The 13,451-nt window shown below is 46.8% G+C and overlaps 2 protein-coding genes across 5 annotated transcripts in view; both read right to left on the minus strand.

The window, feature by feature from the left end:
- Positions 1–8,167, minus strand: part of VAMP1 (vesicle associated membrane protein 1) — a 77,778-nt gene extending 69,611 nt beyond the window's left edge. The window contains exons 1-5 of one of the 4 annotated variants that reach the window (XM_047743146.1): positions 8,099–8,167; positions 7,712–7,765; positions 4,359–4,485; positions 3,996–4,154; positions 3,240–3,291 (exon numbers count right to left, since the gene is read on the minus strand). In XM_047743146.1, coding sequence (XP_047599102.1) covers positions 3,240–3,291; positions 3,996–4,154; positions 4,359–4,485; positions 7,712–7,737 — 364 coding nt within the window. In that variant the 5' untranslated portion in view covers positions 7,738–7,765; positions 8,099–8,167. Of the gene's footprint in view, positions 1–603; positions 2,829–3,239; positions 3,292–3,995; positions 4,155–4,358; positions 4,486–7,711; positions 7,953–8,098 lie in introns of those variants that run through there. The other 3 variants (XM_047743145.1, XM_047743148.1, XM_047743147.1) reach the window with 3 other exon arrangements.
- Positions 8,168–12,290: 4,123 nt separating this feature from the next.
- Positions 12,291–12,931, minus strand: LOC125107762 (39S ribosomal protein L42, mitochondrial-like). Its single transcript, XM_047743144.1, has one exon. The coding sequence runs from the start codon at positions 12,822–12,824 to the stop codon at positions 12,396–12,398; it is 429 nt and encodes a 142-aa protein (XP_047599100.1). The 5' UTR covers positions 12,825–12,931; the 3' UTR covers positions 12,291–12,395.
- Positions 12,932–13,451: the final 520 nt, after the last annotated feature.

The following is a 13,451-nucleotide window of genomic DNA, read 5'->3' on the forward strand; positions in this document are numbered from 1 at the left end:
TTGTCCTCAAACCTTGCCACACCCACTGGCAGAGTGTTCAGGGTATTGAAACAAAGGCCCTCAGAGGCGGCCCTGGGGAGCCATGTCAGGTTGCTCTGTTTGGAACTCTGAGCCACAATTAAGGTCGAGCTCTTTTGGACAGCGCCTCCCTCATTCAACTGCCAAGGAGAGATTTCTCCTTCCATCCAACTCTAAGATGTGTCTGGTGAGGACAGCGGAACTCAGCTGGGGAACAGGGTGTGTTCACAGAGGCCTCACGTGGGCACCCCCTCGGACAGGCCGGGCAGCACAAGGACATAGGAAGGAGGCAGAGGGGAGGCGTCAGAGAAAACCTGCAGTGGTTTCTGATGTGATATGTGAGATGCCCACTTGACTTCCTGTCACCACTTCCTCTCACTAGCACCTGGAAGAGTCGGGCCGCGCCAGGTACAGACGCAGAGCGGAGACCACTTCCTCTGCCAACACGTGGATCTTTTATCTCGAGAGTGCCACACGGCACCTGTAAGCCAGCCTTCCGGCCTCATGCAACAACACACCATAAAGGAAAAGAACCCTTCCCCCGCCCCTCCTCAGTTACTCCAACCCAAACAACAACCAAGTCAGTTTAGTGGTAGGAATTTATATATATATATTTTTTTTTTTGCCTTTGTTCAGAATACATGAAGTTAGTAAATATGCCACATGCCTGGGGTGGAAGTACAACAGTTATTATTCTATACAAGTATGAGGTTGGGGGGTAGGAAAAAAGACAGAAGTGATGACAGACACACAGTGGAAACCCCACATCGCCTCATGGCAAACCAAGGAAGAAGGGGATGTGGGAAGCTCGGCTTCATTTGACTGCAAAGTCCCAGGGTTTGGTTGCATATTTGCTCATGCACATGGGTGGTGGGAGGGAAGAGGGACAGCAAAGACACAGAAGAGGGTACAGGGTGGGGTGAGAAAGAAAGTAGAAGGCCAAACATCCCCAGAAGAACAAAGCCAACTACATCTGGTGAGCCTCAGAGGGATAGAAACCCAGGAAAGAATTCCTGTGACAGGGCTGGGTGGGCCAAGAGGGCGAATTTGCTCCAGGCTCAGGACACATCGAGGACAGTGGCAATTCTTCTCCAGCGGTGACCCCCTGCATTAGGCAAGGAGGAGCCCAGAGGAGATTGGAGACCTTCGAAGGGGGCCGTTGGGAGGGTACACTGACTGCTTTCTTCCAGCTCTTCAGTCCTGCCCTGGGGCAGGACGAAGGGAATGTGGGAAACAGGGGCAAAAGGAGAGGAAGGATGGTTTTGTGCAATGAAATGCTGCTGCATGGAAAGGAAGCACCCAGACCCAGCCTGGCTGGGCCTGGCCTGGCCTCAGCCTCTTCCTGCTTGTGGGCTGGAGGACTGGAGGAATAAGGGGTCATGGGTATTCCCCCTTGCTGCTCTCAGCCTCCCTCCTTCCCTCACGCCTGGGTCTGTCCCACTCCACAAGCTATCCTGAAGCCCAGCCGTGGCCTCCCACCCTCGGGTTCCACTGTCTCCCCCCACAAACCATGCAGAGGGGAAAGGAAAGGAGGCAAAGTGGAATTCAGAAGGGTACAGGTAGTTCAGAAGGGGAACACAGCACAGGAAGAACAAGACAGGTGGCTCTAGATAAGAGGGCCCATAATGGCACAGCAGTGCACATGCCCACCTGTCCACAGACGGTCCCGTCTCCCACCCAAGACCAGTTGGGGGGGGGGTATACTGGACTTCTCAGAATACTCAGAATCTGCCAGCTTCAGGAAGGACCTCCTGCCTCATCCTTATCTTTGGTAAGTACATGGGAATGGTGTAGAGGAAAGCAGTCCTGGAGAGCCCAGGTATCCTCAATTCTAACACCTCATGCTTTATCAAGGGGAAGGGAGGAGTGGGACCCTCCCCAACGAGCTGGCAACAAGTGGCTACTTCCAAGCTTGTTATTTTCAGATTAGGCCCTTGACTCGTTGTCTCTCTATAATTAATACTTGTTCTCTCCAACAATTAAAACTAACTCAGAATCCCCAGCTTTGGCTCTATGAAATTATTTGGTGCTCTCATAAATGATACAGAATCCTGCAGAAAATGTGGACGAGAGACCCCCTTGTAGTTATGAGCTTAGAGGGCTGCTTCTAGGATGGGAGTGAAGCTGGTCCTTTTGCAATTAAGATGCCTTCTATAGGTCTCCAGAAAACAAAGCAAAAGGCTGTATGATCCCTGATGACAGAAAGTCTCGGACAGATCAGAAATAATTGCAAAAACAGATTTGACTTTCCAAAAGGGTACTACCCCAACCAAGTTGGATTTCGGGCCCACCCCAGGCTCCTTTTCAGGTCTGGCCTAAGAGAAGAGCCCCTAGTGATCAGGGCAGTCCTGAGTGAGCTGCCCTTCTCCCTGCTGTTCCCAGCCCCCTCCCACCAGTGACCTGGCCTTTCCTGGTGACATCATGGGCACCAACACCCTTCTCCTTCCCCAATCTTGACAGCTTCTTGGGCACGTCACCTTGGCTACACCCCTTCCTCTTCTCTTGGCCTCCAATTCTTTTTGGCTTTGGGGGAACTTGAGTGCACATAAGAAGGGGGCAGGGAGGTGCCAGCTGTGGCTCTTTAGGGAGTTACTTCGAGACTGTGCCACGAGCAGCATTTCTAGTGTTGAGGGACACAGTGCAAATGAGAGCAACAGAAAAGGAGGAATGGGCGATGGAGAAGCCAGGACAGGGTGGAGGAAGGTAGATGGGGACGTTCGTTGAGAGAGCAAACAGAGGGAGAGGGATGTGAGTTTGGATGGCAATGGAGAACAGGGAAGGGGTGGCACATTCTCAAGTAAAAAAGTAGACTGGACACAGGAATCAGGAAGTCCCAGATGGAAAAGAAAAAGAGACAGGAGAAAACAAGAGGGCAAATTACATCACGTTACTAGACATTCAGGCCTTTCAGTCGCAGGTGTTCCATCCCCGTGGTCTCCCTCTGACCCAAGCCAGTAACAAACAGCACAGCCCCACTTCCTCAGAATAGGAAGGACCATCTTCCCACGAGATCTTGCAGAGGGAAGGCTTGTCCATCAAGGAAGTCCCTTGTCTTTGCCCTTCCTCCCTCCCAAACCAGGTGATGATCCCACAGCAGCGATCTCCATACCTCAGTGAGAGCAGCCCTACTCCCCAGGCAGGCAGGAAGGCAGGCAGGGCTGGGAGAAGACTCCAGGACCTTCCCACCTCTTCACCCCACCAGCAATCTCAGCGATACTTACTTACAATAACTACCACGATGATGGCACAGATAGCTCCCAGCATGATCATCATCTGAGGAAACATTGACCAAAAAATGGGTCCTTGGATTTGGGGAAGAGGAAAGAGGATGTTCCCACTAGAGATGTGGGAAAAGAACCTCCTCCATCCTGAGGACAGTGGAAGAAACCACTCATCCCCCAGGAAATAGGCGGGTCTCTCAGGAAGGGCCCAACCCTCCAGTTCCCCATGAGACAACCACCCCTGCACCACAGCTGAGGCTTCCCAGAAACATCCAAGCATCTGTGGCTCACTCCATCTCACTTGGCTCCTTTTGCCTGAGGCTTTGAAAGGAATGCCATGGAGGTGCAGACACCGGATCTTTAGTCAGTTGGTTCATTTTCCATTGTGAAGTATTCAGCTTATTCCTAAAAGCTGCAGGTATTTAAATATAGACCTATCCTAGCCATCGAGTTAATGTTGGCTATGTGTGGGGAAGGATGAGGCAAGATTTTCCCAGGGATCTTTGAGGGAAAAGCAGCCCGACTGACCACTTTCCAACTCCTCAGGGTACGGCTGGCACCCAGTTAGTGGTTCTGAGCGCTCTAGCCTACCCTGGTGGCCAATTCTGGGTACTGCATCTCAAGGAGGCTTTCAGATTTCCTCCCCTCAAGGTTCCTCAGTGCCCTGGGAGGTGAGGAAGGTAGAAGCTGAGCGTTTTCTTTTCTTCCAGGAGTTGAGGCCCAGAAAGAGAAGGCAGAGAGGACAAGAAAACTCACCTTGCAGTCTTTCCACCAATACTTCCTCTTTAGCTTGGCAGCGCTGGTCTCAAACCGTGACGCTCCCACTTGCAAGGCGTCAGCTCGGTCATCCAGCTGTGACAGTATCTCATCTCTCTTCAGGACCTTGTCCACATTCACACGCATGATGTCCACCACCTGAAGGGGTGCAGAAACAAAGCTAGTAAGCTTCCCTGCTAGAGACGGGTGAAAAACAACAGAATCTCAAGTCTGGTCCTGTGTAACTCAGGGATGCCTTGCTTCCCAGAGCTTTTAGGCACCCCTTTATTAAAAAAAAAAAAAAAAAAAAGGTTCTAAACTTCCATCTTCTGGAAACTCTCAGAGAAAAAGCTCTCCACTTACTTCCTCCACTTGTGCCTGGGTTTGCTGTAGTCGTCTGTTACTGGTCGTATTAGGAGGAGGGCCAGGGGGGCCCCCTCCTGGGGCAGTCCCTTCTGCCCCTTCAGTGGGAGGCTGAGCTGGAGCAGACCTGTGGAGGGAAGGGGACCAAGTACACAAAGTAACTGAGATAAGAAAGGAATCACATGCATTCTGGCCCCATATGACAAACGCTATGGTGATGAGGCTCCATGCAACCAGAAGGGATTCTAACTTCTTGGCAACACCAAGGAGGGAGATGCAGCATAGAGGAAGAAGCAAAAGATGAAAGATCCTGTAACAACATTTAGGCGGGGTTCAGGGACATTCAGGGTGGCATCAAGAGATCTTCTTTGGGGCTATCCTTTGCCCTAAATTCAAACATCCTCTGGCACAATGGCTACAGGGAAAAAGGTGCCAGCCTTGAACTAAATGGCACTTCCCTGACTGTCAGAAAGAAGCCTTTTGGGGCACCTGGGTGGCTCAGTCATTGAGTGTCTTCCTTCGGCTCAGGTCATGATCCCAGGGTCCTAGGATCGAGTCCCGCATCAGGCTCCCTGCTCAGCAGGAAGCCTCCTTCTCCCTCTCTGACTCCCCCTGCTTGTATTCCCTCTCTCACTGTGTCTCTCTCTGTCAAATAAATACATAAAATCTTAAAAAAAAAAAAAAAAGAAGAAGAAGCCTTTCACATGAAGTCAAACTGGAAAATTCCTATTCAGGTTAAGAGAAATTCATACAAAAGACTAACACTTACGGACCGAACAGCTCTTTTATGCAAAGCCTAAAGAACACAAGCAAGTTGACAGACTCTGCTTAGGGGAATTGAGCTATTAGTTGTTTCACACAATGATTAGTATATCGGGGCAGCTGTAAGGACAACTTGGAGAATCACCAAAGGCAAGGCTTCTGTAGGTAGGTTTAAGTCAGGACTGTTCACTTGCTTTGTTTTTGGCAGAAAAGATGGTGTTTCACTTAGATAAACCTGGGGTGCCAGGCAATTGTGTTAATTATGAAACTGTTCCAAGAGCACAGACAGGAAGCAAGAATATGGGTAATGGTCTTTGACATACATGCATCATAGAGCGTGTCCCTTCCTTTTCTAGATTTGTCGTCAAGTCTCAGGAAGCTCCCCTAGTTCTTCATGTCCCAAAGACAAATCTTGGTTTACATTACTACACAGATTCTTTCTTTCCCTTAGCCTTAGAAGGAATGAATCTAGTGGAGGTCTTCAAGATAAAATCCTTTCCATGTCCCAACACATGGAGACTAAATTCACCTTCTGAAGAATTCCCAGAAATCTAACCTAAGGCATGAGATTCTTCTCTCCCAAGAAAGAATGCACCAACAGAGGAAGAGCTCTCAAACTTGGAGAATAGAAGTTACAGTAAGAACTCCTCATACGGGCTCAGAATCTCACAAAACATACCTCACAGGAGCAGGCCAAGAGTAAATGCATTAAGAATTAAATCATCACAAAAAGGAAATGCCTTGACTACTCACAACAGAACTGATACCCAGAAAATTCTTCCTAAGTGAATTTTTTTTTTTTTTTTGGACTAAAAAGATAGAGAATAACTCTTCACAGAGGCTTTACTAGCAGACTATACCCAACTCAACCCCATTAAAGAAATCACTTTCTCATCTCCCTCTAAAGCACAAAGAAAGAAAAAAAGATACAAAGTCATGGAAGGCAGAAGACTCTTGTGTTACTACTGAGCTAAGCAATCTAGCTCTCTGAAAGGTGAAAACTCAGTGAGTAGTAGCAGCCAGTATTTGGTCTTGGAAGCAGTCCAGGATGGTCGCACCAATGACAATTTTAAGGTCAGAGACCTCGTGATGCCTTGCTTGTCACCATGCTTTCCCCATTTCCTTCAGTTCATCCCACATGTGTGCTGTTGGGAACCAGTACATCCCCTTCCTCCGCAGGGTGTGGGAGGAAAAAATGGAATTTTAGGGCTTGGCCAAAAGGTACAGAACATCACATACAGTTAAAACCACAGAAATCAGAACTGAGCTACTCTGGGAGGCCTGGGTATCTCAGTCGGTAGAGCATCAGACTTTTACCTGAGGGTCCAGGGTTCAAGTCCGGTTCAGGCGGTAATCAGTACTTTGGGGTGACTGGGTGGCTCATTGGGTTAAAGCCTCTGCCTTCAACTCAGGTTATGGTCCCAGGGTCCTGGGATGGAGCCCTCCATCGGGCTCTCTGCTGAGCAGAGAGCCTGCTTCTCCCTTTCTGCCTGCCTCTCTGCCTACTTGTGGTCTCTGTCTGTCAAATAAATAAATAAAATCTTCAAAAAAAAAATGCAGAAATCAAAAAGAGAAAAAGCGAAATGGTTATAAAGCATCTGAAGGGACCATTTCACTTACTATTTGTTGGGAGTTGGGAACACTCAGCAATAAAACATCCAGAGGTAGTCATAACCCATGCGTCACATTAGTAAATCTTTTCCCCTTTTTGTCACTAAGAGAAGCAACACAAATATATCTAAGACAAGCCAGGACTCCAGACAATAATAAGAAAGAAAAGTCTCTACTAAACATATGGTGGTCCTGAGAGGGATGTTCGTCATTCGTCTTGCCACGGTTCTCCCTCAGGATCTTGGGACGCCGGTTGTGTTGAAGATGGTCAGGCACTAAATTGAATTGCTGGAGGAAGTCAGGGATCCTCAGTTCTATTTCTCTTCCAAACTTGGGCCTGGTCCGGATGACGGGAAAACACCTCCTATACAGGTGGCCTTGAGATGAATGGCTGCTTGGAACCACATGCCACTGCCCTCTGAGTCAGTCTGAGCTGCTCACCTGGCGCCAAAGAACTGTCCGATAAGTTTCTGGATCTTTGCTCACTGCTAAGAGGGTGTGGGCGAGTAGGGTAACATGGCACAGATGGGGCGAGGGGCGTACATAAATCCGGAGATCGCAGAGCAACTCAAGTTTCTAACAGGCGGGTGCACCCTTTACTGTTTCCAGAGGCCCTAAGTACAGATTCGATCAGACAACAAGAAAGGGTCTTGAACCCCCTCCCCAATGTCTCTCCATGCCCCACCTTCGTCCGGTCCCGGGCTCACCTGTTACCGAGACTGAACGGGGCTCCCCACAAGCCAGAGGAGAGAGTGCCATGAAAGTGGGACCCCCGCGCCCCTACCCGCCCCCGTGGTTGCTGCAGGGATGGGGTGCTGCCCTTCCTCCCCAGGGGCGGCCAGGTCTGGGGGCGGCGCGCGGTGGTGTTTCCCCGCGTCGCAGCAGCTGCTGCAATGCGCCATTTTCCGTCCCGCAGAATCCGGCCTGGGGGTGGGAGTTAGCAAGGAGGTGTCGAGCCCCCCACACCAGGGGCAACTCACATTTCTGTGGCTGTTGAGGGATCCATCTTGTCTCCTGAGGCTGCGGCCAGATACCTGGCCGGGGAAACGCTGCGGCTGAAGTCTACGGAGCCGCCAAGCTCCGCCTCCACCTAAAAACCACAGCTCCAGTTGCGGTACAACTTACCGCAGCTACCGCGCGGGTCCCACACTTTATTAGCGTCGGCCACGCCTCCCAGTAACATTGACAACCCCGCGGCCCAATCAACGCGCAGGACAGGCGTCAGTCCGAAGCCAAGCCCGACTACGGCCGAGCCCGCCCCGCCCCTGCAAGTTGGCCAATCTCAGCTCTCCTCTCATAGCCCGACTCCGGGAAGGAGCGGTGGGAGGGGATCGTTCACTGACCACTACGACTATAGTTTTGCTTACCAGTCTAAGGCCTGAGTGGAAACAGGCTCCAGCTCTCTGGAAGGGCGGTGCCAATAGTTTGATTTAGGGCCCCTGCCAGCCAATCGCTGAGCAGTTCCTAAAGTCCGCCCACGGCCCCTAGCTCCAGCCAATCACAGCCGCGGGCGGGCCCCAGCACGCTGCCGCCCAGACCTGAGAGTACTAGCGTACCGCGGGGCGCACAGACCCTACCTTCCCACCCGTTACAAACAGGTCTGAGGTGTAGAATCCGTGGAGGCAGAGCCGCGGGCCGCGTCACCCAGTTCCCCAAGCGGAGACTTCATTCATCTTTTTCCTTCAGCATAGCCAGCAAGCTCCTCACGCGGTGTCTCCTAAAACGAACAAGCCGTGCACGCCCTCTCCTCCTCTCCCTCCCACGCAGGTCTCCACATCGACTCCGTTGCCCAGACCACCTGGAAACCACCCTAGATTTCCTTACCCGTTCACCGAGGTGAGTCGATTTTTCATTCTTAGTTTTTCTAGGATTCGCTCCCCTCGTATCACCGTCCTGCTCTCTCTTTATTTTTTTTTTTTTTAAGATTTTATTTGTCTGAGCGAGAGAGCGAGAGCGAGCGAGCGCGCACGAGCAGGGGGAGCAGCAGGCAGAGGCGGAGAGAGAAGCAGGCTCCCTGCCGAGCAAGGAGCCTGATGCGGGACTCGATCCCAGAATTCTGGGATCATGACCTAAGCTGAAGGCAGCCGCTTAACCGACTGAGCCACCCAGGCGCCCCCCTGCTCGCACTTTAGACTATTACCCTTGCCTGGACCCCCTGAGTTGTAAAACTGAACCGTTATTGTAGCTCCCGCTAAGGATAAAATAGGTGGCAAATGAACTGATGCCACGCTTTCTTATAACTTTGATTTTTTATTTTACATTTATTGAAAGTGTAGATTTATATAGATACAGATTTTTGTAAAAGCTCACTCTAGTGCGTACATAAAAAGGAAATTTAAAAAGAGTATGGTAACAGTATTCCCAAAACTTTACATTCAGAGCCTCACGCCTATGATTCCTTTTTTTTTTTTTTTTTCCATACTCAGTCTTAGATGTCCACGATTGTTCACACAATGTAGTCCTCCGTGCATGCCATCAAGGGCTTTGGCAATGTAGCATTTCTTAAGAGTGTTCCTCTTCTGTCTCTAGAATTTTCTTCCAAGCCTCAGACACCCGTTTTGCACGTTTTGATTCTTCTGAGTAGGTGTGACAAATACAGTATGACTACTGTCTGGCTGATAGTTGTAATGAAACATCCCAATTTAGATGTTAAAGTATAAACAAAATGCCTCCTAGAATCAAGGAAATGCATGTTTCTGATTCTAGTCTTGCCCTCCCTCATATACATCTTCTAAGAAACCACCGGGAAGATCTATGCAAATGTCGCAATCCTTAAACTCTTAACCCCTCCTCCCCCAGTCTCCCTTGAAGGGGCACCTGGGTGGCTCAGTGGGTTAAGCCTCTGCCTTTGGCTCAGGTGGTCATCTCAGGGTCCTGGGATGGAGCCCCACATCCTCTGCACAGCAGGGAGCCTGCTTCCTCCTCTCTCTCTGCCTGCCTCTTTGCCTACTTGTGATCTCTCTCTCTCTCTGTAAAATAAAAAAAATATTTAAAAAAAATCTCCCTTGGAAAAAACCAATAGAAAAAAATCAGTGGATTTTTTTAAAAATTAAGATTTTATTTAAAGATTTTTATTTATTTATTTATCAGGGCTCCTGGCTCAGTGGGTTAAAGCCTCTGCCTTCCGCTCAGGTTGTGATGCCAGGGTCCTGGGATCGAGCCCTACATCAGGCTCTCTGCTATGCAGGGAGCCTGTTTCCTTTCCTCTCTCTCTTTCTCTGCCTGCCTCTCCGACGACTTTTGATCTCTGTCTGTCAAATAAATAAATAAAATCTTTTAAAAAAAAAAAAGATTTTTATTTATTTATTTATTTGGCAGGGTGATGGAGATCACAAGTACTCAGAGAGGCAGGCAGAGGGAGAGGAAGAAGCAGGCTCTCTGCAGAGCAGGGAGCCCAATGTGGGGCTTGATCTCAGACTCTGGGATCATGACCCAAGCCAAAGGCAGACCCTTAACCAAATGAGCCACCCAGGTGCCCCACAATTAAGATATTTTTAAACTTGTTGAAAAATAATTATAGATTCACATAAGGTGGTCTCCCATCTCCCTTCACCTAGTTCCCCACAGTAGTAACAGTACAGTATTTAAATAGGAAATTAACATTGGTACAATCCACAGAGTTTATTCATATTTCACCAGTCTTACATGCATTCGTGTGTATGTGTGGTTTTATGCAATATGTTTGTAGATTCCCATAACCACCACCACAATCACCGTACAGAACTATGACATTACTATCAGGCTCCCTTGTGCTATCCTTTTATAGCCATATCTACCCCCATCCCTAACCCTTGTCAGCCACTAATTTGTTCCCCATCTTTATAACTTTATTTCAAGAATGTTACATAAATGGGATCATACAGTATGAGACCTTTTAAGATTGGCTTTTTTCCTATTTTTGCCTATGGATGTCCAATTGCTCCAGGACCATTTGTTGAAAAAGCACCCCTTCCTCCATGATGCCTTTGAAGTCCATCCAATTTATCAATAGTTTTCTTGCTGAGAAGTATTCTGTGGAATGAGTGTGCCATAATTTAACTATCTACCTCACTAAAGGACAAGTGCAATTACTGGGTAGGAAAGTAATCACATGTTTAGTTTTAGAAGAAACTGCCAAACTGCTTTCCAGAGTCGCTTTACCATTTACCAGCAATGTATATGGGATCCAGTTTCTCCACATTTTCACCAACATTTGGTGTTGTCAGTAGTTTCTTTATTCTTGCCATTTCGATAGGTCTGTGTGATATATCATTGTAGTTTTAATTCTCATTTCTCTAGTGGATGATGATGTTGCACATGTTTTAATGTGTTTTTTGCCATCCATTTATCCTCTTTGGTGAAGGGTCTGTTAATGCCTTTTGCCCATTTTCTAATTGGGCTGCCCCCTCCCTTTTTTTTTAATAACTATTGAGTTTTGGAACTTCTTTAAGTATTCTAGATAAAGTACTTTGTCTGATAAGTGCTTTCTCCAGGTCTGTCATTTGTCTTTTTATCCTCTTAAAGGGATCTTTCATAGAGCAAAGGTTTTCGGTTCTGTTAGAATCCAATTTATTAACTTCTCCTTCTATGGATTATACTTTTGATGTAAAGTCTAGGGAGCTTTGCCTAGCCCTAGACCCTGATGATTTTTTTCTTATTTTATTTTCTATAAGTTGTATATTTTTATGTTTCACATGTAAGTCTGTGATCTATTTTGAGTTCATTGCTGTATAAGGTGTAAAGTTTAGGTCAGGGTTCATTTTATTGCCTATGGATGTCCACCTGGTCCAGGACCATTTGTTGAGAAAGCAAACCTTCCTCCATTGACTTGCTTTTGCACCTTTGTCAAAAACCAGTTTGGCAAGAAAACCTAACAGCACACCTAAAGGAGCTGGAAAAGGAACAAAAAAGAACTTATCAAACTCAACACCCCCAAAATAAATAATCCAGTTAAGAAATAGGCCAAAGACATGAACAGACATCTCTCCAAAGAAGACATATAAATGGCTAACAGATGCATGAAAAAATGCTCAACATCATTCATCTTCAAGGAAATACAAATCAAAACCACAATGAGATACCACCTCAGAATGATCAGAATAGCTAAAATTAACCACTCGGGAAAAAAACACAGATGTTGGGGAAGATGCAGAGAAAGGGGAAACCTCTGACACTGTTGGGAATGCAAACTGGTGCAGCCACTCTGGAAAACAATATAGAGGTTCCTCAAGAAGTTAAAAATAGAACTATCCTATGACCCAGCAATTGCACTACTAAGTATCCAAAGGATACAAAAATACTGATTCAAAGGGGCATGTGCACCACAATGTTTACAGCACCGCTATCAATAAGAACCAAATTATGGAAAGAGCCCAAATGATGATGTCCATCAAGTGATGAATGGATAAATAAGTGGTGATACACACACACACACACACACACACAGGAATATTACTCAGTAATATTACTCAATATTACTCAATAAATTGGATTCTAACAGAACCGAAAACCTTTGCTCTATGAAAGATCCCTTTAAGATCTTTAAGATCTTCATTCTTTTTTTTTTATGAACATATTTTATTGTTATTTTGCTATATAACATGTTAGTGAATATACTCAATGCATTTTCTCAAAAGGCGAATGAGACACGAGATAACATCTTTTTGATTCCTGAAAACCTCAGTATCATCTGTCTTTTGGAGGATCCAGTTTCCTACGACGTCTATGATACTGTCCACGAGGATACCAACGGTGCTTAGTAGTAAAGAACATTTTGCTAAGTTGTTCTATCATGGGTCCTTGCTCCAAGGGCTCATTTTTTCCTTCTAATCTGGTTTTCAGCACTTGGTCATGTGTTTCTTCATTACTATGCAGAGGATCTGGCCGAGGGATAGGTTGTGTATGTTCATATGGAATGTCCACAGAAGGGTGGTAGCACACTATTGTCCTGCCATCAGATGTCAAAGCAAGCTCTACTTTGCAATTATAGTCATCTGGTAGAGGAGAATATGTAGATTTATGACAAACACAATATAAAGCTCCGTTTTGAATTGGAAATAAATGTTTCCAGAGAGTTCTGTTTGATATCACCCATTTTACTGCTGCTAACGCCATGATGAATCAAAATCCTTATCGGGTGGTATGAGAGAAGATGATTTGAAGAGAAACCTATTTTAAAATCTTCAGGGTATTTCTATTTTCATTCCTGACAGCCGCTCACCACGAGCCCGCCATTTTACTTCCTTAAGATCTTCATTCTTTAAGAATGAAATCCTGCTGTTTGCAACAATGTGGATGGAACTAGAGTATATTATTTTAGTGAAATAAGTCAGAGAAAGAAAAATACCATTTGATTTCACTCATATGTGGAATTTAAGAAACAAAACAGAAGAACATAGGGGAAGAGAAGGAAAAATAAAATAAGACAAAAACAGAGAGGGAGGAAAACCATAAGAGACTCTTAACTATAGAGAACAAATTGAGGGTTGCTGGAAGGAAGGTGAGGGGGAATGGGCTAAAGGGGTGATGGGCATTAAGGAGTGCACTTGTTGGGCATCAGCTGTTTCTTTCAGCTTAGGTCACGATATCGGGGTCCAGGGGTTGAGCCCCACATCAGGCTCCCTGCACAACGGGAAGTCTGCTTCTCCCTTTCCCTCTGCCCCCACCCCTGGTTCATGATCTCTCTCCTCTCCCTACTCTAATAAATAAAGAAAATATTTTAAAAAATAAAAGGAGTGCACT

This window comes from Lutra lutra, chromosome 8 (assembly GCF_902655055.1).
Source record: "Lutra lutra chromosome 8, mLutLut1.2, whole genome shotgun sequence".
NCBI lineage: Eukaryota > Metazoa > Chordata > Mammalia > Carnivora > Mustelidae > Lutra > Lutra lutra.